General features: G+C 37.6%; 1 protein-coding gene across 3 annotated transcripts in view; it reads left to right on the forward strand.

Annotated features, from left to right (window-relative positions):
• The first annotated feature begins 7333 nt into the window (after nt 1–7333).
• Nucleotides 7334–23893, forward strand: part of LOC127635303 (partitioning defective 3 homolog) — a 605753-nt gene continuing 589193 nt past the window's right edge. For all 3 annotated transcript variants that reach the window (XM_052115228.1, XM_052115230.1, XM_052115229.1), the window contains exon 1: nt 7334–7659. In XM_052115228.1, the coding sequence (XP_051971188.1) occupies nt 7540–7659 (120 nt within the window). In that variant the 5' untranslated portion in view covers nt 7334–7539. The remainder of the gene's footprint in view (nt 7660–23893) is intronic.

Genomic DNA, 23893 nt, shown 5'->3' on the forward strand with positions numbered 1-23893 from the left:
TGGTATCCTACCTAAACTGTCAGGGCGGTGTCAGATCCAGGAACCTCTTCCATCCGACGAAATGCATACTGAGTTGGTCCCAGTGCCACCTGTGCTCGCTGAGGGCGATGCACGTGCCAGGCCACCTGAACGACGGCCCGGACAGACTGTCCAGAGACAATATTCCTCCAGGGGAATGGTCCCTGCACGCTCAAACAGTCCAGAAGTTATGGCGCATATTCGGCAGAGCAGAGATAGACCTCTTTGCGTCAGAAGAGAACTCTCACTGCCCAATATTTTTCTCGATGCTGAGGACGCCGCTGGCCCAGGACTGGCCCAACCGCCCGCTTTACGCCTTCCCTCCCGCCTCGCTATTGTCACAGGTAATGCAGAGGATCAGGGAACGCGCCACTCGGTGCTCCTCATAGCCCCGCGATTGGGAGAATCAGACATGGTTCCCGGAGCTTACGCAGCTGTCACTGACAGCGCGTGGCCCATCCCAGTGAGAGCAGATCTCCTCTCTCAAGCTCGCGGCACGATCTGGCATCCCCACCCAGAGCGCTGGGCTGCACGCGTGGGTGATCAACGACTACCCGTCGCTCTGCCAGAAGGGGTAATAAACACCATCATACACGCTAGAGCCCCTTCCACGAGAAAACTCTATGCGTCAAAATGGTCTGTGTTTTCAAAATGGTGCACCGACAGAGACCTGGACCCACGGACATGTGGGGTGTCGTCGCTGCTCGTGTTTTTACAAGAGCTGCTGGATAAGGGCAGATCCCCATCCACGCTCAAAGTGTATGTGGCGGCGTCGCTGAACCCCTGCACGGCCAGTCACTGGGAAAAACGAGCTGGTCATCCGCTTCCTCAAGGGAGCTAGAAGGATGAACCCCGCGCCTCCATCGGTTCCTATCTGGGATCTTTCTATAGTTCTCGAAACTATGAAAGCCCCCTTTCGAACCGCTTCAATCCGTGGATTTGAAATACCTTTCACTCAAAACCGTTTTCTGACTGCCCTGTCATCAGTCAAACGTGTGGGAGACCTTCACGCGCTGTCTGTCAGCGCTGCGTGTCTTGAGTTCAGACCAAGTGACTCCAAGGTCATTTTAAAGCCTAGACACGGCTATGTTCCCAGGGTGATCGGTACTCCTTTCAGAGCACAGGTCATTTCCTATCGGCGCTGCCAGCATCCGATAGCTGAACACGACGCCAATCTCCTTTGCCCAGTCAGAGCACTGAGATTGTATACTGCGCGCTCCGCCTCTTTCAGACGCTCTGAGCAGCTTTTCGTTTCGTTCAGAGGGCGCACCAAAGGTCTCGCCGCCTCGAAACAGACACTGTCTAGATGGATAGTGAACGCTATTGCTGCCGCATACGCGTCAAAAGACCTGCCATGCCCGTTGGGCATTAGGGCTCACTCCACCCGTTGGGCATGGCCTCATCGTGGGCATGGTCCAGCGGGATTTCCATTCACGACATATGTGTGGCAGCGGGCTGGGCTTCCCCCTCCACCTTTGTCAGATTTTACAATCTGGAAGTGCCCGCCCTGCAGGCAAAACTACTAGCGGTTTAATACGCTACAGCTCCCCTGGTGAGCTGCACTGATGGGACTCATTCCACACAGACCGGCACCGCCGCTCTGTCGTTCCCTTCCCACTATATGCTTATGTATTACACACACACTGGCCCGCACTCTTGCCGGCCAAATATTATTTCCCCACTCACAAGGGCTCCCCGGGTCCCCCACCCCGGGGCTCATGCAGTGGATGCTTGAGCGCGACGGCGTTGACAATGGGTTCCCGTGAGCGTAAGCTAGCTTACGCATACGAGAGAACCTCTCGTAAGAGAACGAATCGGTTACCTAACGTAACCTCGGTTCTCTCTAGATGAGGGAACGAGTATTGCGTAGCCGGCCGTGCTTCGCGCCACGAGCGACTTTCGCTTCATTCAATGAAAACCAGGGTTCCAGCCTACTGAACTACGCTTATATGTACTCTAGCCACGGCCATTTTGGCGGGCTTTGATGCAGTAGCGCCGGACGCTCTCTCATTGGACGCGAAGTTCGCCCAAGTTCGTCTATAGGCTGCAGCAGTTGCCGCGAGAGCAACCAATGAGCTCGCTAGCTAGCCCGCTCAAGGTCTGCAGTTGCTGCACTGCATTGACAAATGATACAAAATTAAGGATAATTTTTTGGCTTCAATATCTCAGAAAAGATGAATTTTTCCCGTAGCGTAAGCTAGCTTACGCAATACTCATTCCCTCATCTAGAGAGAACCGAGGTTACGTTAGGTAACCGATTCGATTTTGTTTATGGTGAATTATAATATGAGTGTCACGGTGTGTATCATATGGTGAAGAAAATCGGCGACACGCAGCTATATAAAGAAGAAATAGTTTGTTTTTTGTGAGTAAAACATTGATCGAAATCAAGTGAACAAAAAGGTGAGAGGGTGTAGCATTATACAATGCAAAAATGTTTTTATTTTTTTTATTTTTTGTGTGTGTCTGTTTTGGTTTGTTTTCCAATATAAGTATCTTAAACTCCTTATATACATTTACTTTAGCAGCTATACTGCAGAGGAAAAAATTGTTATCTGAGAATTTATAATATAATATTTAATTCATTTTAATTTTTAAATATTTTAAAATATCGAAAAATCCTTAAAATAAATAAATAATTACCTGAGAAGCAGCATATAAGATATTCAGACTTGCTTTTAGAACAAATATCTTGAATATGAGAACATGTTTTCTTTACTGCACTGGCAGAAGTATGAACAAGTGAAAAAATACACTTATCAAAATACACTTATTTAAGATACATCTTTTTAAAACAAGTCTAAATATCTTATTTGTTGCTGCTCAAGTAAATGTATTTTGCAATTTGAAATGGAAAACAAGACAAAAACACTTAATAACAATAGGATTTTTTTGCAGTTAAATTTGTATTAATTAAACAATACTAATCCAAGTAGTTTTTCCCCTTTAATTCAGTGAATGTCATTTAGAGGTATTTTTAAAAGATGACTTTGTCCTCTTTATTGTTAGTAAGCACATTTAATTCAACCTTTTTATGTCAGGACACAAGCCGAATAATCGTTAAGCGCTTATGATTAATCGTTGCAATAATCACCCGACTAGTCGAATAATTGTTCTAATAATCGTTAGAGTAGTTGATTAAAAAAATAATCGTTAGTTGCAGCCCTAATGTACAGTATGTTTGCTATCCAGATAGACTGAATATGATTTTTAGGTATATCACTCCAGAAGTTTGTCTACATGGAAACAACTACCACATTTATGCAATCTGATGTCCTTCTCAATAAATTGAAACCAGATCCAATCTCTCTCTCTCTCTCTCTTGATCTCGATTTTTCTGGCTCTTGTTCACATATGATTAACAACATCTGACAATTGGAAGTTCTTTAATGAATTGCATTTTATTTCCACGATTGCCAAGAAATCATAGACCATGGTTTTCTGTTTTGATGCTGGTCTTACTTTTTGGCTCCATATATTTGTTAAAATATTCATAAATGTACTGAATATTTCAACCCCATCATAGGTTTACAATGAAGAAAAGTGACAGGGTTGAGTGTGAGTGAGTTGTGAATTGTTGCTCAACATGGTCACTGTTCCTCATGTGGTGTAGGACAGAAGACCACATAGCAAGCATTATATTCATAAATTATATATATATTTATGGATTAAAATATCATATTGAAACTGATTTAATATCTTAATTGCAAATGATTTGGGTTGAGTTGTTGAGCTTGACCATACCCATCATACTATAATACACTTCAAAAGATGAATACAGATTATGATATTTACCTGTTTCTGTACCATGCTGGTGAAGACAGCTGAATGATGTCACTTCTGATTAATTCTGTCACATATGGGCGGAGCAAAATCTTTTATGGGCTGAAAATGGTTGGTGTGACGGGTTGAGTTCAGACTGAGGGACAAACCTTTATAGCCTTCACTTCCTAAGGTCTGGGGGACTGAAATATTACCGAATCCCAGGAATGACCCTTATATACAACAACATGAGCAATTAGAGAATTTTGGTAATGATTTGTCTAAAGACTAATTGACCACACAGTCTCATCTCTCAGAAATCATTTGAACTATTGAGTATTTTGTGACAGGCATGATATCTGTTTTATAAACAGCCACTGCAGAGGAGAGAGCTTTTGTGGATGTACAGTAATCAATTCTAACAGTTATGCTTTATTGATTTATGACTTTATTGAGTAATGACTTGACTTATTCAAAAGAATGGAAATTATGGAGAATAGAAAAAATTAAAGTCACTAAAAAGTACTGTTAAATTTGGAAATATAGCACGAACCAGTAAACCAAGAAGTACTAGTTATGAATAAGTTGTAACTATGGGAATATAGCCAATAATCGTAATGATACTGTATTTCTGAAAATGTTTTGTCTTTAACTCTACATTATAAGTTATGTCAACTAAGAGTAAGTGCCCTGGATAGATCATGTTGAGATAATAATACAAGTTTTTGTTAGCTGAACTTATTCACAAATATACTTTACATCATGTGATTTGTGTTTAAGAAAGTCAAGTTTACTTCAGACATTAAGCTCATTTAACAGATTAGATTGATTTAAGTTATCTGTTTAAACAACTTTCCCTCTTAACACAACTTAAAATTTTAGGTAGCGGTTTATTTTACAGTACTGTTCTACATTTACATTCTATATAATTACAAAAGCTACAGTAATTACTAGTTACTAATCCTAACCTTTACCCATATTAAGTACAAGTAGTTACCTTATATTTCACAGTACTTTTTTGGGTAAGTACACATACTGTAAAACTCAAAAACATATTTTAAGTTGAAACAACAAGATGATTTTTTAAGTGAAGGATACATTCCAGTATCTAGTGAATAAGAACTGGTAATAAGTAAAAGATAGCCTAATAACTCAACACTTACAGTAGGCAAAGCGAAATTCAAAAATACATGAGAAAATGTATTTCATACAAATAAACAACAGCAACAACCAAAACAAAAACTACTTTAATTCTTTACTATGATGAACTTGTTTCCAATGTCTGATTTCAAAGTTATTTTTGTATTTTTTCTGAGGCTTAAAATAAATTATGTCTGTGGTGGTGTAACTTTCCAAAGACAGACAGACAGACATACACAGACAGACAAAAGGTAGATAGAAAAAAGAGACAGACAGATACTTTACACATAGACAGACATACAGACATATAGCTAGATGGATAGATAGATAGAAAAAAGAGACCGACAGATACTTTACACAGACTGATAGATAGATAGAAAAAAAGAGACAGACAGACAGACATATAGCTAGATGGATTGATAGAAAAAAGAGACCGACAGATACTTGCACAGACAGACTGATAGATAGATAGAAAAAGAGACAGACAGATACTTTACACATAGACAGACAGACAGACTGATAGATAGATAGAAAAAAGAGACAGACAGATACTTTACACATAGACAGACAGACAGACTGATAGATAGAAAAAAGAGACAGACAGACTGATAGATAGATAGAAAAAAGAGACAGACAGATACTTTACACATAGACAGACAGACTGATATTGATAAAAAAGAGACAGACAGATACTTTACACATAGACAGACAGACAGACTGATAGATAGAAAAAAGAGACAGACAGACTGATAGATAGATAGAAAAAAGAGACAGACAGATACTTTACACATAGACAGACAGACAGACTGATAGATAGATAGAAAAAAGAGACAGACAGATACTTTACACATAGACAGACAGACTGATATTGATAAAAAAGAGACAGACAGATACTTTACACATAGACAGACAGACTGATATAGATAAAAAAGAGACAGACAGATACTTTACACATAGACAGATAGATAGATAGATGATAGATAGAAAAAAGAGACAGACAGACAGACTGATAGATAGATAGAAAAAAGAGACAGACAGATACTTTACACATAGACAGACAGACTGATATTGATAAAAAAGAGACAGACAGATACTTTACACATAGACAGACAGACTGATATAGATAAAAAAGAGACAGACAGATACTTTACACATAGACAGATAGATAGATAGATGATAGATAGAAAAAAGAGACAGACAGACAGACTGATAGATAGATAGAAAAAAGAGACAGACAGATACTTTACACATAGACAGACAGACAGACTGATAGATAGATAGAAAAAAGAGACAGACAGATACTTTACACATAGACAGACAGACAGACTGATAGATAGAAAGAAAAAAGAGACAGACAGATACTTTACACATAGACAGACAGACTGATATTGATAAAAAAGAGACAGACAGATACTTTACACATAGACAGACAGACAGACTGATAGACTTATATAGATAAAAAAAAAGAGACAGACAGATACTTTACACACACACACACACACACACACGTTGTTGCAGCTATCGTTATGAGGACTCTCCATAGACATAATGATTTTTATATTTGACAAACTATAGATTCTATCCCCTAACCCTAACAAAAAAAAAAAAGTTCTGCATTTTTATATTTAAAAAAAACAAACATAGTTTAGTATGTATTTTTATGCTATTTGAATTATGGGGACACTAGAAATGTCCTCATAACAATATTTATAGCATAATACCCTTATAATTTCCAGTTAGTAACCTAAAAGAAGTCCTCGTAAACCACCCAATCCCGCCCACACACATGCACAGACAGACAGACAGATACATAGACAGATAAACAAATAGATAGATACAATAGGTAGATACTTCACACACAGAAACACACACACCCAGACAGATAGATAGACAGACAGACAATAGGTAGAGAGAAAAAGAGAAAGACAGATACTACTCACTCACACACACACACACACACACACAGACAGACAAATAAACAAATAGATAGACAGACAGTCAGACAATCAAGAAAAGTTACATACTGTGCACTCAAACAATATTTTAGTCTGTTTTTAAGATTTACTTTTAACACAATTCAATGACATTTTATTTTGTAATGTTTAACAAAATGTAATTGATACAACTTTAATTGATAGAATATCACATTTGTATTAAAAATGACCAAATTGCTGGAAATTGGTTATGAGATGAAATTGTGTAAATCTTGAGTGTTTGAGTGTACTAGCATCTAATTAATAAGCTATTAGACCATAGCCTACATGAATAACTCAACAATAAGCAGCAGTGCAGTCAGCAGTAAAACTGATTTACATTTGCCAGTAGGTTTTGAGGGAAAGTGTGCACGTTGAAACAGCTTTCAAGAGTGGATGAGTCAGTGTGAGTTCGATGAGTGAGAGTGCAGAGAGCCCAACCCACGGACACTTCACCCACGACACACGCCAAGACAAGTACACAGACGCCGAACAGGTGGTCCAGTCCCACCTGAGGAACAAAACATGAGGATTTATCCCGCTGTTCACCTTTCTGGATACAATGTTACCATCGCTAACTGATTGTGTCTGAAGAGTGCAACACTTCACGCGCTTCCCGAGGAGTCGCTGGGAATACTGGGCGAACATGAAAGTGACAGTATGTTTTGGAAGGACCCGGGTGGTCGTTCCCTGTGGCGATGGGAATTTCAGAGTACAAAATCTTATTCAGCAAGCGGCGATGAGATATAAAAAAGCCATAGCCAAGGTAAGTCGAGTGTTTTTTTTGGAGGGGTAACAGCGTGTCAACTCCAGTGCTGTTCTCAACATGGCGCTTTTCTGGAAGAAAGAGAACAGGGAAGAGAGAAAAGAAAGGAGGACTGTCGGTATTCCCGAACAGTCTGATTGATGCTGTTGTTTCAAATGGCATTTGCATGTATGTTTTCTTCTTATGACGTTGTATGCATTACCCCAGTCAGAATGGGTTGTTTGTTACATTTGTGTTTCGGCGCGTTTGTGCGTCCGGGTTCGAAACTTCGCAACAAAACTTATATTAAAAGATGACATGTCGGGTCTTATAACGCTCTTATGTCACAGTAAGCTGCATTACAGTGGTCGCAAGTCAGCAGGAAGGATAAAAACAACTTGAAAGACGCAGATAGAGGGCAAGGACTGGAAACTTCCCTGCAAATCAGGAAGGATTCTTTGCCCAGCTGGATTCCCACATGTGCACCCGTTGAATGATGCATTAAAACACTTCACTTATTTACTGGTGTGTGAGTGGACGCGTGTCTTAAAAGATAATTCTGGGGGGTTGCGTGGCTTAGTGGTTGGAAATCAGGCCGGATACTGAAAGGTTGTACACACACACACACACATATACATACATATTGGGGCTGTCAATCTATTAAAAATTGTATTACATTGTATGCTGATTAATTAATCGCAATTAATAGCATATATAATATTAGCTGAGTAAGCGCATCGGTAACAATAATTCAATATTTGATGATTAACTCATTATTAATTATATATATATATATATATATATATATATATATATATATATATATATATATATATATATATATATATACATTACAAATGCAATTGAAATTTTTGGGGGTTTTAAGTAAAAAAAAATCTATATTTTAGTGTGGTGTAACTGTCTTGAGACAGAATAAAACTATTATTATATTTTATATGATAAATATAATGAGAATAACAATTAAACAAATGTATTTTTAAAAATATGATTAATATTTGAAAAACTTTTGTCCACCAGATCAAATTCATGTTGTGTAACCAACATGGAGGTTACCATTTATTTGTCATGTGACCAAAAATAAATAAATAAATACAAATTAAACAGAGACTCCCTTTAGACTCTCAAGACTTATTTACTATAATTGGTTTGTCATATCATTATATATCAGTATTTTTTACATTTGTATGATGTCACATTTGGTTCAGATCATTTGGTGTAACCATGATAACCTTGACTCAAATTTCATATTTGTAAAAAAAAATAAACAAATGTATATGTCACTTTTAAAAAGATGCTTGGAAAACGTTTTTTTTAAAATGAATGATTAATTTGCATACACTCTCATGTATTAAATGTAAAATAGAAGTATTTTAATACCTTTAACATGATGGTTACACACATAACTTTTGTAAAGTCATGTCAATGTTTTTCAAAAATGTGTGAAACCAACTTGGATTCAAAGATTACATTTCTGTGAACTTGACAAATGTGTTTTAAACAAAAACATTTTTGTATCACCTCAGACATCCTTATTTGTCAATGACCCATATACAGTATATATACAATATATTGATTTAGAATTTTCAGATCTACTTTCTGTATTCCCCTGTCTTGATTCAGTATTTTGAAATAAGACAAAAAATTAATTGGTTATAGGTTTTAATCTTGGATTGGAAAATACAAGGAGTGCATGATAAACTTTTATTTATTCCAACTCAGTGGCAGGAACAATGTCTTTTTTATAATGAATTATTTAAAAGTCGATTATTGTCTGTAGTGTTGTAGATACAGCATACAAGCTGCACTCTTATTTTAACCTTTTCATAAGTAGGGTCTAAATTCCTCTCCAGTGCCCCCTGGAGTGAGTTATTTTTGCACGTGACACTGCACAGCCGGTAGAGAGGGGGAGAATGTATAAAAAAAAGTATTTTTTTTATTTTATTTGAATTTGTGATTTCTTGTCATAAAAAAAATAAATAAATCAAAATACTGTATATAATATAGCAAACATGAGCAAATGCTGTCTGCTGTACTGTTTTTGTTTTAAATATTTAGTTTTTATAACTGTAAAAAAACAAATGAACATGTAATATCAGCTGTCTGGTTTGCCTATGCACTATTTGACATCTCAGTGTGTGTATGTGTATGTGTGTATGTTTGAGTTTGTTTGTGTGTGTAACAAGTACTAATGTAAGCAGACTTGGCTGCGTGCATCTGATTATCGCGCCCGATCAGCATGTTTTTTCTGTGAGTATAAAAATATACCTATTTCAGGCATACAAAAATGATATGCCTGAAAAGATTGTTGTTTGTGTGAATGATATCCGCTTCTGCACCTAATCAGCAGACGTGGCTGCATGCATGGGAAGATCGCATTTTGATATGATGGCTGTGCATATACAAGATGTGAACTGTTATCGTGGTACTTTGGTGACAATTAGTCTGTTTGTTACATAAAATAAACATTATGTGCTTGAAAAAGTCTTTGAGTAGCTGTTTGACAATGACAGTCACTACTAATGTAAACAAATTTCACCACGCATCGGAGGAAGATCGCGTTTGATGTATTGACTGTGTGTATACGAGCTGTAAACTTTTTATCATGGTGCTTTGGTGATAAGTTGGATGTATGTATATAAAATAAACATATTCTGTGGTTTAAAAGGTTGTATTAGTAACTGTTTGAGCAAATATAAATAACAGATGATTGACCAGCGCAGCCTGTGTCAGAGCGAAAGATGATTTGAATCTGGCGGTTTGTAACATAACTGGCTGTTGTAGAAACACATGTGTGATGCTACTCTGCTGGGCCCAGTTATTTGGTATGTATGAAAGGGTTAAAAGGGCTTTAGACTATTGCGTACCTTCTAAATGTTTGGCAACAGTGCCATTATTCCTACCCAACTCGCAACAATCTGTTGTTAACATTGGCATTACGTCCAAGCGCTTCTGTTCCCCAGGACTTTAATAGTTTGGTAAACCAATGCTGATATTCCCAGGACATTTCTCTTTTACACAGTGTTGCTTTAAGTATGGAAAAATATTCAGATTTTTCACTCCTTGCATTCTTGTGACAGACTGCTGTTTTCCATGACTAAAGTATTTGCTGCTTTACAAGCACTCTTGAGATGCTATAAGGGCAAAAGCGTTTAGTAGGTTGTATGTATGTGCATGAATACATCAACATTTGTTAAGCAGTTAGAAAGAGTGCATTCCTTCAAAACACAGTTTGATCAGCTGGCCCAACAATAAGGATGACCTGATGGTCCAGTGCCAGTTTATGAACTGTCATTTGTCCAATATAGGCCCAGTGCTTCATTTTCATTATTTATGCATGTTCACTACTACCTTTGTTCATTGCTTATGTACATGTGTTTTTATGTCTTGCAAACTTAAGCATTTGGTTAAATTGAACAGTATCTGTTGCAAATTGTGCTTATGCACTGACTTTGAAAATACCTTCTCCATGTTTAGACATATACTGTAACAATATGTTGCTATATGTTCAGGACAAAATCTGAACTACTGGCCTTTGTTGAGCACTGGTTAGTTAGTCTCAACTCCACAAATCTGTGCAGTAAATCTCAATACAGAATCTATATAAGACTATGTTCAGAAGGCAGGTAAGTGTACCGACATTTTATTTCAACCCTGTTTAAAAGCCAGTCACTCTTATAGCAAGCTATGAAACTTGAGCTCCATCACCTTAAAGAGACCTTGCATTTCAACACAACCCTCAAAGAAGAGCAAGCTTCCAGCTTAAGAGTCGTTCTCTATTGAATTTTCATTCTTTTCATAAATCTAGACAGGAGCTATAGTCCAAAACCTAGTTAGCTGCCTTGGTGTCTACTGCCTATTAAATCAGCATCCAAAATGAAATGTTACCTCATAAGTGACCTATTTGGAACGCTCTACATAGGTAGCAAATCTGTGCATAGAAGACTCACAATTGACCCTTCGCTAAGGTCCGCCCCCCTTGGTTATGGTCGCTCGCTCTGACAAGCTTTACAGTACTCCCCATTGGAATGAATGGGAGATTGCTGTGAACGACGTGGTTTTGGGCAAAATATTCTCATAAACAGAATGGATAATATTTTTGCATGGGCTGGTACGAATAGCGACATTGAAAAGCCATATTTATCTGAAGTTTTTTTGTAAAAGAAATTGTTAAGTTACACAGTAATTTTATAAAAAACTGTGGAGGCTGTGAATCAGAATCAAGATAAACGATTATTACAGTCAACTGAAAAGAGGAAAACTTAATTTAATAGTGATTACACATCTAATAACATGAGCGTAATTGAACAGAGCTGTTTATAACATCTCATATCACATTTTGATGCTGTGAACTGTTTATTTACTATCGCTTTTACTATAACTTGAATCAATATGTAAATTAATTAACGTTGTTCAGTTATTATGTTTAATTTACCTTGCTGCAAATGTAATGTAGGTGTCATTGCAGGTGTTATATGTTCATTTGGGAATGAGGGCTGACACATTTTAATCCATAACATGCTCTCCTCCAGATTTATGTAAAGATTATTTAAAAACAATTCAGACAAAAACTGTGTGTATCTTGTCTGGGTAACTTGTGTCACTATTACAAATGACCTGGCAACAACGTGTTTTACATTTTGTTAATTATTTTGATTCAATCCCTCTTAAAAGTACTCCAACACACATTATTTAAATAGGTTGTTAATGGAAAATAGCAAACGCGTGTCAGAGGAATGGCGGCAGGGCAACAGTTTCTAAGACAGGATTGGTCAGAAGCACTTTTAAGGCAGAGAATAGCGAAGGGTCAATTGATTTCTATAGAGCACAGGTTAACATTCTGGTTCCGTAAGTAAAAATCCCATTCATTTTCATAGATTAATGTATTTTTACTGATAACCTAACGTGAGCTGCAAGGTTGTCCTCAATGGTATATTCTTCAACTGAAGCCATCAGTCTGTGTTATTTCAATGTCATTGTGGCCCAGCAGATAAAAAAGATTAACCAATCAGAGAACCTAACAAGCACAGAAGGGACCGCCATTCCCATTACACACTGAATGATGCAGTCGGTTTCCCTTCACCCTCAAACTACTTATATAATTGTATTTATCACAATATTTCACAATAAACATAAACTATATTGTTTCTATACTTAATATCAAAAACCCAAAATCAATTGTTCTGTGTATTTCCATGTTTTATATTCGATTATGTCAGTTGCAATGCTTTATGGGATTGTAGTTTGTGTCCTTGTGAAAGATGGTAAGTACATGTTCTTACTTCTTAGTGATGTTGTGATTGAAGTATTTTATGAAAAGTCAATTGAAAAAATGAATGGGAAAAATAGTTCTGGAGCCCAGACGGCGGTTTTGGCCTATAAAGTTTGACGTTATCATGTTGCTAAGCTAACAACACAATACTCAAAAACAAACATAAAAATACACAGCACACACAAATCTGGGGAAAAGAATTCATTTTATTACACTGAAACATGTATTGATACTTTTCAGTATTATATTAAATAACTTAATTTATAATCAACATTTCTCTTGCCTCATCTGCCATCTTGGATGTATTTTTTGCCTTTTCTACAAAGGATGTTTGTGATATGGCCAGCCCGATCTGTTGATAATCTGGTGACTGAGGTGACAGTTTTCAAAATTATATTACATGGTTCATTACATGTATCGCAGCAGTTCCGAGGTGAAATGTCCACTGGGTGGCGCTAAAAGCAAGTAAAACTCACTCCCAAAAAATTTATATTTAATTTAGTTTTTTTTTTTTAGGGTTAGTGTTATATCAAGTTTTAAATCTAATAAACCTGCATCCCTATCATGAACTTCAAACCTAAACCTTACTGAAAGTGGCATCAAAAGTCAATGTGAGATAAAAATTTTATGGCTGAAGCAACCACTTAATTTTGTAGTGCTTCTATGAAACTTTCAACTCCTGTTGACTCAAATACCCGGTCTTTGCATCACAAGTGCAATGCTCTATCAGTTGAGCTACTGCTCAATTTGATCACACTTTAACAAGTTTGTCAATGTAATTAGGAATACAACCGTTTAAATGTCCTTACAATCACCTAACAAGTCATGCACTGTAGTAAATTTATATATGTCATTAGATAGCACTATGTGAGGAACAGAGCGAAAAGTTAGTGTTTATGAACTGATAAACTGCCATTTTACCAGTTCATTGTTGTTGTCGTGCCTCTAGTGTACATTTAGGAAACTGCCGTGATACGTAATGAGTCATGGAAAATCATTTTGCAAAAATGTTAGCTACAGTAGCGTGATTTTATGAGACCAGGTGGGCTGCGTGCGGCCTTAAAAATTTTCCAGAACAAGGTATCTTAGTATAATATATTTCTAAACTTTTGGAATAACCCTCTTGTCGGGTGTGCGCCTATGATGCCTTAAAATGCTGTTGCCGCAGGCAGATGTCTTGTTTTTGGGACAGAGCTAGAGTGTCCTTGTAGACAGTAGAGACTTGGGTACTACAAACATACATCAAACACACACCCATGCTTGTATGGCTTAGCAGGCACACCCTTTACCTCTACCTCAGCAGAAAAAAGCGGCGGGCTATTGATCCAAGCCAGAGTGGGTTTTCCCAGCGGAGTGGAGCGTGCTCTTTCCAGAGCCAGAACTTCATTCTGGGGATAGCTGTAAGAAGGCATGGATCTGCCTGGATCAGTGATTTGCTGTGTAAGCGGGAGTGTGAGAAGGCTGAATTAGCCTGTGATCTATTGAGAGACATGACTTTGCAGAGAGAACTCGAGCCCTTCATCAATAACACTAATAAATAGGCTTCTTTCTTCAGGACGTCCAATCTTTTCCTCCTCCATCGCAAGACTGCTGTCTACAGCCTTTCCATTTACTTTCCCATGAGTCGATATAAATCCAGTATGCAGGAAGTGGCTTCAGACAGCAGACATAGAGTTGGAGGAGGAAAATGATTGGAAATGATTGGAAAGCAGTTTATTTATTCATTACAGTCCACGCAAAGCACCACTGTATTGATTATTTTTCTTCTATAGGTAATTAATTAATAGTAGGTTGAATTGGTCTCTTTTTGCAGAAATTCTAAACAAGTTGTTGATAGTTGGTTTTGTGGTTGTTTTTGGCCATATGGTGTTATGTCATCAAGACAACAAAGTTGTAAAATTGCACATAAATTTACACAGAAAAGTGTAGTAAGAGATTTTGTCATACTAAATTCATTTTAACATGCATATTGTTAACACCTTTTTGCTTCAATTTTGAAACAGTGAGTTAACATTTACTCACTGGAGAGAAAAGTCGAAATACATTTTTGTTAATCAACTTAACGCAACAAATGCTGTGGATTGAGTTTAACTAGTATTGGACCCAATATGTTCCTTTAAATAATTATAATAGTTATTTTTGCCACAATACAATAATGAATAATGAAAAGGAACATTTTTCAAAACAATGCAAAACATCTTGATGGTACTTTAAATAGACTTTTTTTTATTTTGTATGCAAAATATAATTTCATATAAGAATTATTTTTGTGTGTGTGAAATATGACCCGGATATGTTCTTCACATGTTTCATGAAATTCACCCCTTTATAATTTCTCTTGTAATTTCCTGCAAAAGGTTAAGAAATGGGAAATGCTGAGATGAACACACAGAATAAAACGTCTAGGCATTCCATTTATGGGATCTCTATGAAGTAGACTAATTGTGACTTGATGTGACTTGACTGTTCAAGATTGAATTAGTTGTATTGCTTTGAACTTTATGACCCCCTGCTGCTCACACAATGGTTTCCTCTTGTCAGCCGGGATCAGACATCACCCCTGCTGTTTAATTCTGCACAGTCTTAAGGCTGTAATTATGGCCTCATTTAAGCACACGTCCACAAAAAAAGTATATTTGACATGAGAGTCAAATATATCTGGATATATCTCTTTCTGAGGAGGAAATGCAGGAATAGGAGGTACTTTAACACTGAGATTGGAAATGTAATACATGATCTCCATCCATCCATCCATCCATCCATCCATCCATTCATCCATTTATCCATCCATCCATCCATCCATCCATCCATCCAACGAAGGAAGCTAATTTTGCTTGTAGAAACAAGTGAGAAGGTGACTAATAAATAAATGAGCCAAAAATCTTTGATGTGTTTTCAAGGAAACATTATGAAACATGCTCTCACATCAAGCCAAGACTGATCAATTGCAGAGATCATAATGATGATGAACTTTTATTTGTGTGTTGGTACACATGAACATGTTGAGATTCAAATTCATATTAAAGTTTTAAAAAAAAAAGTTTTTCAAGGCTAAAGTGTGTAATTTCTGTGCCACTAGCGTCACAAAAAGAATGTATGATAATAGTGTCTGGGTGTTTCCCAATGCTAAGTGTGCATTCTCCATCTTGAATTTTTGTGAAAATCAGTCTTGCCTAACTACCTTGGAAGATTTGCACTTGAAAGAAAATGCACTTGTGCAAGAAAATACTTTCTTACGCCACAGACCAGGATCTGCCTTTGCTAGTTTAAATGATGTGCACAAGCCTTCATTACTAATTAAAAAACATCACTTTAGAACTTGTAACTATGTCTTGGGGTGTTTCTTTCAAGTAATTGGAGAAAAATAATATGTTTGAGAGAGTGCAAGTTAGTGTGTGCCTGTCACGACTCCCAAGTAGTAAAGCTATTGCTGTTTAACCCTATTCCTCAGCTGTAGTGTAGTGTTAGTCAGCTTGGTCAAATACATACTGATTGCTCTAAGTAATAATAGCCATCTGAGCAGGGATCCTCCCTGATTATTTTACGGTAGCCGGTGCTCAAGAGTTTTTCACTATAGAAACCATGCTCTCCTCCGCCATGTTGATTATTTATATCTCCTTTTAACTTGCAAACTCCAGTAAAATTTAAGTAAAAAGCCTTGAGTATGTTTTTGATTACTCTGTCTGTTGTGTATCTCAGCTGTGATAAGACTTAATGCTGAAGCTGTTAGTTTAACTCTATTTCCCAGCTGTAATGTAGTAGTAATCTGAGCGATCATGGAGTGAGAGACAATGCCTTCAAAGAAAGCGCTGAATCAACTTAACTGGCTCGTAACACATACAAATTGTCTTTTGTTACCACCTACTGGCTAAAATCTTTAATGTTACAGGGAAAAATTAAATGACACACATACTAAAGCTCTTTTACACATCTACACTTCTATAAACTTTAGTTCAAAATGTCAGAAACGCAAGTGGAGTGATACAAACAGTGAAATGTCCGAGTGCTGATGTTCTGAGACATCAGCTCTCTTAGAACGTCTTTTGCCAATCAGATTCGAGGACCAGAACTAACTGTTGTATAATAGAAAGTATTTCAACTTAGCAGTAGGAAACAGTTGGAGACATATCAGTTCTGAGAATGACATTGGCCTTGATACTCAATTTGCAGTTATGTTTTGGCCTCCAGCACTGACTTTGCTTTATTTTGTACCTGGTTTCAAATGTCAATGTGAAACCAAGACCATCAATGTTTCCATTTTCTCATCATTAGATCAGTAACCTTGTATTGTGTTGTAATTTCTCCTCCACTGTTAGACTTCTTTGATTTTTTTATACCCCTTTGTGCAAACTGACAGCTGAACATACTCCACAATGATTTGAGCTCAAGATATGCCAACTATTTTATTGTAGTCAACTGATATGGGTGTGTGTGTGTGTGTGTGTGTGTGTGTGTGTGTGTGTGTGTGTGTGTGTGTGTGTGTGTGTGTGTGTGTGTGTGTGTGTGTGTGTGTGTGTTTTATGGTCAGTGCCATAATCTAGAGTGCTGGAAGTCTGATTGCCAATGTAATGCTGATATTTGTATAATATAGTTTAATGATAGCAAATGAGATACAAAATTGCATGTTTTGCACTATGGTTAATAACATTTTACTCTAAAATATTACAGATAATAGAAAATAAAATGTTAATTATCCTCTGACAAATTGTTCAGGCTGAAAAATGACCTGGACATTTCTTGACAGTGTTTGTGAGATTCACCCTCATAGTCACCTGTCAGTGTGAGTGTGTGTGCCGCAAAAAGTGTCTATCCCAGTATATAAGCAATCATGATGGTTTTGATGTTACCCCAGTGAGTATTGTTCGATCATTGATGATACAAGGAAAGCAGACAGAGGGAATTTAGATTTCACATCAGAGGAAGATACAGTATATGAACGCTCCATGGGAAGAAAGCGCTGGATTTGCGCAAGTTATGGTAGGAACGCAATGGCATATAACAACAAAACGAACAGCGATTGGTTGTTTAAATGTCTCAGATATCTCCTTCACATTCAAGTGGGCGATTCCCAGTGCGAGAATTTATGGTCCTCTGTGATATATTTGTTTTGGTAGACCACATTGCACTACCATTGTTTTTACCAGATTAAAAAATGAATTAAAATGTCATAATAATTTTTGTTCAGGTCATTAAAACTGCTACTGTAAAGATCATGACAGAAATAGGTACTGTACTTAATTTATTCCATAAGACATTAATTGAAATCATTACTGATCTAGTATCATATCCATGTAAGTGTCTGTGTAATTGAGTTCATCAGAATATCAAAGGTGCATGGTATCCTGAGAACCTGGGGGAGAGCATTCATATAACAGCTGTTTTTTGACCATTGTCTTTTGGGACTTTTCCACTTCATGGTACAACTCGACTCAACTCGACTCTGCTCGCTTTTGGGGGTTTTCAACTGAAGATAGTTCCTGGTACCAGGTACTTTTTTAGTACCACCTCGGTTGAGGTTCCAAGCGTGCCGAGCCGATACTAAATGTGACGTCAAAATCCTGCAGATCACTGATTGGTCAGGGAGAATCGTCACTACCAGTGTCAATGGATTTCCAACACGTGACATCAACCCGCTAGTTTTAAAGTTAGCAACGGCGATAACAGCATCATTTGTTAAAGGGACTTTCGAATTGGGAAAAAAAGAAATGGCTATGCACAAAACCACGGCATGGTCAATAAACGAGGTGCAGACATCCACTCGTTAGCGATGAACGAAACGAAAAAGTCTCTCAAGAAGTGTCTCAGCTGTTGGCCACATATGGCTACCACCGAACCTACCAACAGTGTAGGGAAAATATTTTTTTTTTAAAAAGTGGAAGTGGTTTGACCAAATGGACAATATCTACTAAAAAAATACTTGTTTTAGTAAAAAATATATGTAGGTACATATAACTATTCTAATTTCTGTATATTGAAATATTGGTGCATATGGATTTGCTGGAGGGTCCACAGTGGCACGCTATATTGCGAATAACAATTATGCTTAACGTGTCAAAGCCTCTGTATACATGAGTCAGGCACACAAGGTATCATTTGAAAGATTGGAATCTGAACTTTTCTGAGAATACCATCACTTTTGCAGTTATGTTAAATAAAATAACAAAATAAGGCTGGGAAAAAAAATAAAAAATCACGTTACAAAATAGTGTCCCCTAGAGGTAATGTGTAGAAATATTAATATGAATATAAAAGTCTTTCACATAGCACTTCAAGTCATATATCAAATGAAAGCTCGCATTATCATTAAATTATATAGTAGCCCTAATATCACAGTTCGATAGATTTTTTACTTGTCTATGAGCTTTCTTCTGTGAATTAATCCAATGTTATTTCTTAGATGTCTAGAGCAAAATATGCCATTCAGCAAAGAAAAGCATGCTAAATAAATCACTAGAAAAATATATTTTCGATGCATTACAGTGCCACCTAAATTTCAGATCTGTAAATTGTGATGGAATGTGATAGAGAATTTTTTTTATTTTTCTAGTTCTGAAAAGTGAGACAAGTTTGCAATTAGTCAACAGTATGTGTGAATGGTGAGCTTTTAAATTTGTATGTGAAAAATTGCAGATGGCAGCCCAAGTTTAATGGTTAAGCGGTTAATGCCATGATTATATGTAAGACTCGATTTGTAAGATTTGATATTGTATATAGTGAACTGAGCAGGTATACCAGAGAATCATAAAATCATAATGGAAGTGCCATAAGCTGTAGCCAATGGCTTCTGTGCAAAATGACAATTTGGTGGGGCCAATGTGACCATAATTACTGTTTACCAAGCAATCGCTTGAAATCCTCATGTGAGTTTAATGGGAAACCACATGTACAGACAATATCAATGAGACCACAGTGTACGTGCCTCTGAAACTTCTAAGAGTAATTACATAACCGAAAGGCATTTTAAATGCCTATGTGGTAATTTTAATGTAGAGAGTTGCAATGTTATAGCAGATACCATCGCAACAAAGTCGTAAATCAAATAATTATTCAGACTCGCACTGATCAAAGATCGTCAAAGAAACATTTTAAATACTATATACTCTCTCTCTCTCTCTATCTCTCTCTCTCTCTATATATATATATATGGATGGATGGATGGATAGATGATAGATAGATAGGTAGATAGATGATAGATATATAGATATATAGATAGATAGCTAGATAGCTAGATAGCTAGATAGATAGATAGATAGATAGATAGATAGATGATATATATATATATATATATAGAATTTAAATTAACTCCTTTTCACTCTGCCCAGGGAATAGTGAAGCATGCCTGAAATGTTTGTAGGTCATCTTGATTTCCCCTCAGTGCAGCTGGATGTCGTTTTGGTGTTCTGCACGTTTAGTTCTGCATGCTTACTCATTCTAATCATTTGTTAAACACTGTTGGGAAAGATTGGAGGGGCATGTCTTCTGTCTTATTTAATCATGGCACTCTGTAAAATTTGCACAGATTATGAGTGGCCCCCATGCCATAAACAGATTTAGAGTTATGCTGCTCCAAAATTAAAAATATTTCTAAAAACCAAGATTACAAATGCAACTACCAATCACCTGTTGGAGAGTGTTTGGAATGCCTCTCTAATTTGGCCATATTTATACACAGAATAGAGTTCACAGAATGCAAATTGCCTGTGTGCCTGAAATACAGACTTACTTTTTACTTTTACAGTTGCCAATACTAGGGCACGCTATGATGAATACTGTAACCCAGAATACAATACTTGGCTTGATTTTCTTTCAATGTACAGTGTGAAGAATGAACCAGAACCAGAAGTGATAATAACCTTCTGGACTTGATCAATCACCTTAAATTCTACTTCTTGACTCATTAGTTTGCATTGAATTGCAAAATTGTAAGATATTATAAGATATTTTTTGTTAAGGCCAAATTTAAGGCCAAAAATGGCCTTAAAAATGCAATTGCTTTTTATTTCCAAAAAGATCATTCTTTTTGAGAATGCCTGGTGGCCCAACACACACTCATAATGATACGTCATTATAGCAATTTTTTGCCTGAACCATCAAAACGTTGTCCTTGGTTTATATTTTCTGTCACCCTGATGGTTTCATAAAGCAAGCAATATAGTGGACAGTTGGTATTAGGATTATGGGTTAGAACTGATCATTTGAGATTAGTTCCATGTTAGAAATGTAAGTCAGGGATGTAGGCATCAGCCACTGTCTCATTTCATTTACAACCTCAATTCCAAAAAAGTTGGGACCATATGCAAAATGCTAATTAAAAAAAGGAGTGATTTGTACATGTATATTGACTTGTATTCAAACAGAAACAGTATTAAGACAATGTACTTCATGTTTTACCTAATTAACTATATTGCTTTTTTAAAATAAAAGTTTTTTTTCCTGAAATTGATGCATGCAATACAAAAAAAAAGTTCAGACAAATTAGGACTAAACAATCAGAGGAGTTGATATAACAAGGCGATGTGATACAGAAGATGTTAAACAGGTGAGGCATCCATGGTCTAGTATATAAGAAGCATCCAAAAAAAGTCCTATAAGAGCAAGGATGGGTTGAAGCTCATCAATTTGCCAACAGAGGCATCTGCAAATAATCCAACACTTTGAGAACAATGTTCCCCACAGACAAATTGGAAGGTTTTGGGGCATTTCACCCTCTACAGTGCACAATATAGTTAAAAGATTCAAGAAATCCAGTCAAATCTCAGTGCATAAAGGGCAAGGCCTAAAACCCCTTCTGAATGCAAATGATCTCCGATTCCTTTTGACCTCATGGCCTTAAAAATTGTAATTTATCTGTTATAGATATCATGACATGGACTCTGAAATACTTCAGTAAATCTTTGTCAGTCAACACCATTTGCCACTGCATCCACAGATGCAAGTTAAGGCTTTAGTATGTAAAGCAGAAGCAGTACATCAACACTGTCCAGAAGCACTGCAGACTTCTCTGGGCTCGATCTCATCTGAGATGGAAAGTAGATCAGTGGAATCAAGTTTTGTGGTCCGACGAGTTCACATTTAAAATAGTTTTTGGAAAAAACAGCCAACATGTTCTCCGGGCCAAAGTGGAAAAGGGCCATCCAAGGTTTTATCAGCATCAGGTCTAAAAGCCAGTGTCTGGCATCGTATGGGTGTGTGTCAGTGCCCATGGCATGGGTACATTGGTAAATCTGTAAGAACACCATTGATGCAGAAAGATGTGTACACATTTTGGAACAACATACGCTGCCCTCCAGACGCTGGCTTTTAGACATCAAACAACATACTGCCCTGAATACAAGTGCATGGCTGCATTAGCATAGAGTGTGGGTGCTAGATTGGCCTGCCTGTTGTCCTGACCTGATTCCAACTGAGAATGTGTGGTGCATTATGAAAATATAAAATACGGCAATGAAGCCCCGTATAATTGCGTAATTGCGAAGACCTGCATAATGAGTTAATGGGGTAAAATTCTGCTTGCTAAATAAACAAACATAAACCATAACACAAACAGACACACATGCAACGCAGCCACGTACATCTCTCTCCCTCAAAACGGCGTCTCCGACCATCCTTTATCTCACTCTCCCTCTGATCAGCTGATTCAGTGCCTGCCATGCTCCAGCATGGCCCGACCACACCCTACTCCTCATCACACTCCTCCCCTGCCCGATTCTCGGGCTCCATCATTCTCACTTACCTTTCTCACTTCTCTGGGGGAGATGCTGCTCTTCCAGCCGTTATGTCAGCTGGTAGTCCACCCTGCCTCCTGCGAACCCGGGGAGAGACGAGAGGATGTGCGGGGAGAGGGAAAGGGTGAGTGGAGACACAGAGAAAGAGAGAGTGAGGGAGAAAAACTTGCTCGCTTGCTCCCGGATGCACTCCTTGCCCTCTGGTGGACCCCAGCTCGCTCCTCCCCCGGCAGACGGTAGCGAGTCCTCCGGCCCCTGGAGGATGGTACCAATCCCTCCCTTTCTCAGCTGACAGCCTCGCCTGCTCCCCTGGCGGATGGCAGTGGCGAGGACTCCGTGACAGTTCATCCCTCCTCCCTCCCGGGTTTCGGCACCACTGTAACAGGTAAAGGATGGGCAAGGTGGAGGCGGGAAACGGCTGAACAGTCAACATATAGTTTTGATGCAAAACTGAAATAAAACAAACATGAACCATAACACAAATAGAAACACATGCAACTCGGCCACGTACGTCTCTCTCCCTCGAAGTGACTTCTCCGGCCGTCCCTTAGTTTGCTCTCCCGCTGATCAGCTGATTCAGCGCCAGCCGTGCTCCATCATGGCCTGGCCATGCCCTCCTTGTCACAATTGGGTATTTAAAAACACAAACAAATAAACAATTAAATGCATATGGTAAAACATAAAATACTGTGTTGTTGTAGTGCTTTTAATATAGCACAGGGTGAATAGAATTAACAAATCACTCCTTTTAGTTTTCATTAGCATTTTCCATACTGTCCCAGTTTTTTGGAAATGGGGTTGTAATTTCATTTGAATTATTTTAAAATGCTGTCTTGATGCAAATTTGTAATAAAGAATTTAATAATGATTACCAGTAAGAGGAACAGTTTCTGAATCTGTTGAATATGAGTATCTTGTCTTTGGCAAAGTCAAACATAGCAGCAAATTAAAGAAACTCATGTACCCAACACCAAAAGATTAGGGCTACCTTGTAATCTGTAAGAGATCTGTGCAATCAGGTGTGCAACCCAACAGATTAGTGTCTTAATGTTAGTCAGCAACTCATCGTTATTATGGGTAGAACACATGAGCAGAGGTAATAGATTTAGCATGCTGTGGGGCAGTTGGTCAGATTGTAACCCGCACAAGAAGAGACAGTCACAATGTATAGTCAAACTGCATTTATTGCAGGCAAAGCAAAAGTACAAATAGGGCAAATCCAGAAGAGAGTGGTCGAGGG

This window comes from Xyrauchen texanus, chromosome 42 (assembly GCF_025860055.1).
Source record: "Xyrauchen texanus isolate HMW12.3.18 chromosome 42, RBS_HiC_50CHRs, whole genome shotgun sequence".
Classification (NCBI taxonomy): domain Eukaryota; kingdom Metazoa; phylum Chordata; class Actinopteri; order Cypriniformes; family Catostomidae; genus Xyrauchen; species Xyrauchen texanus.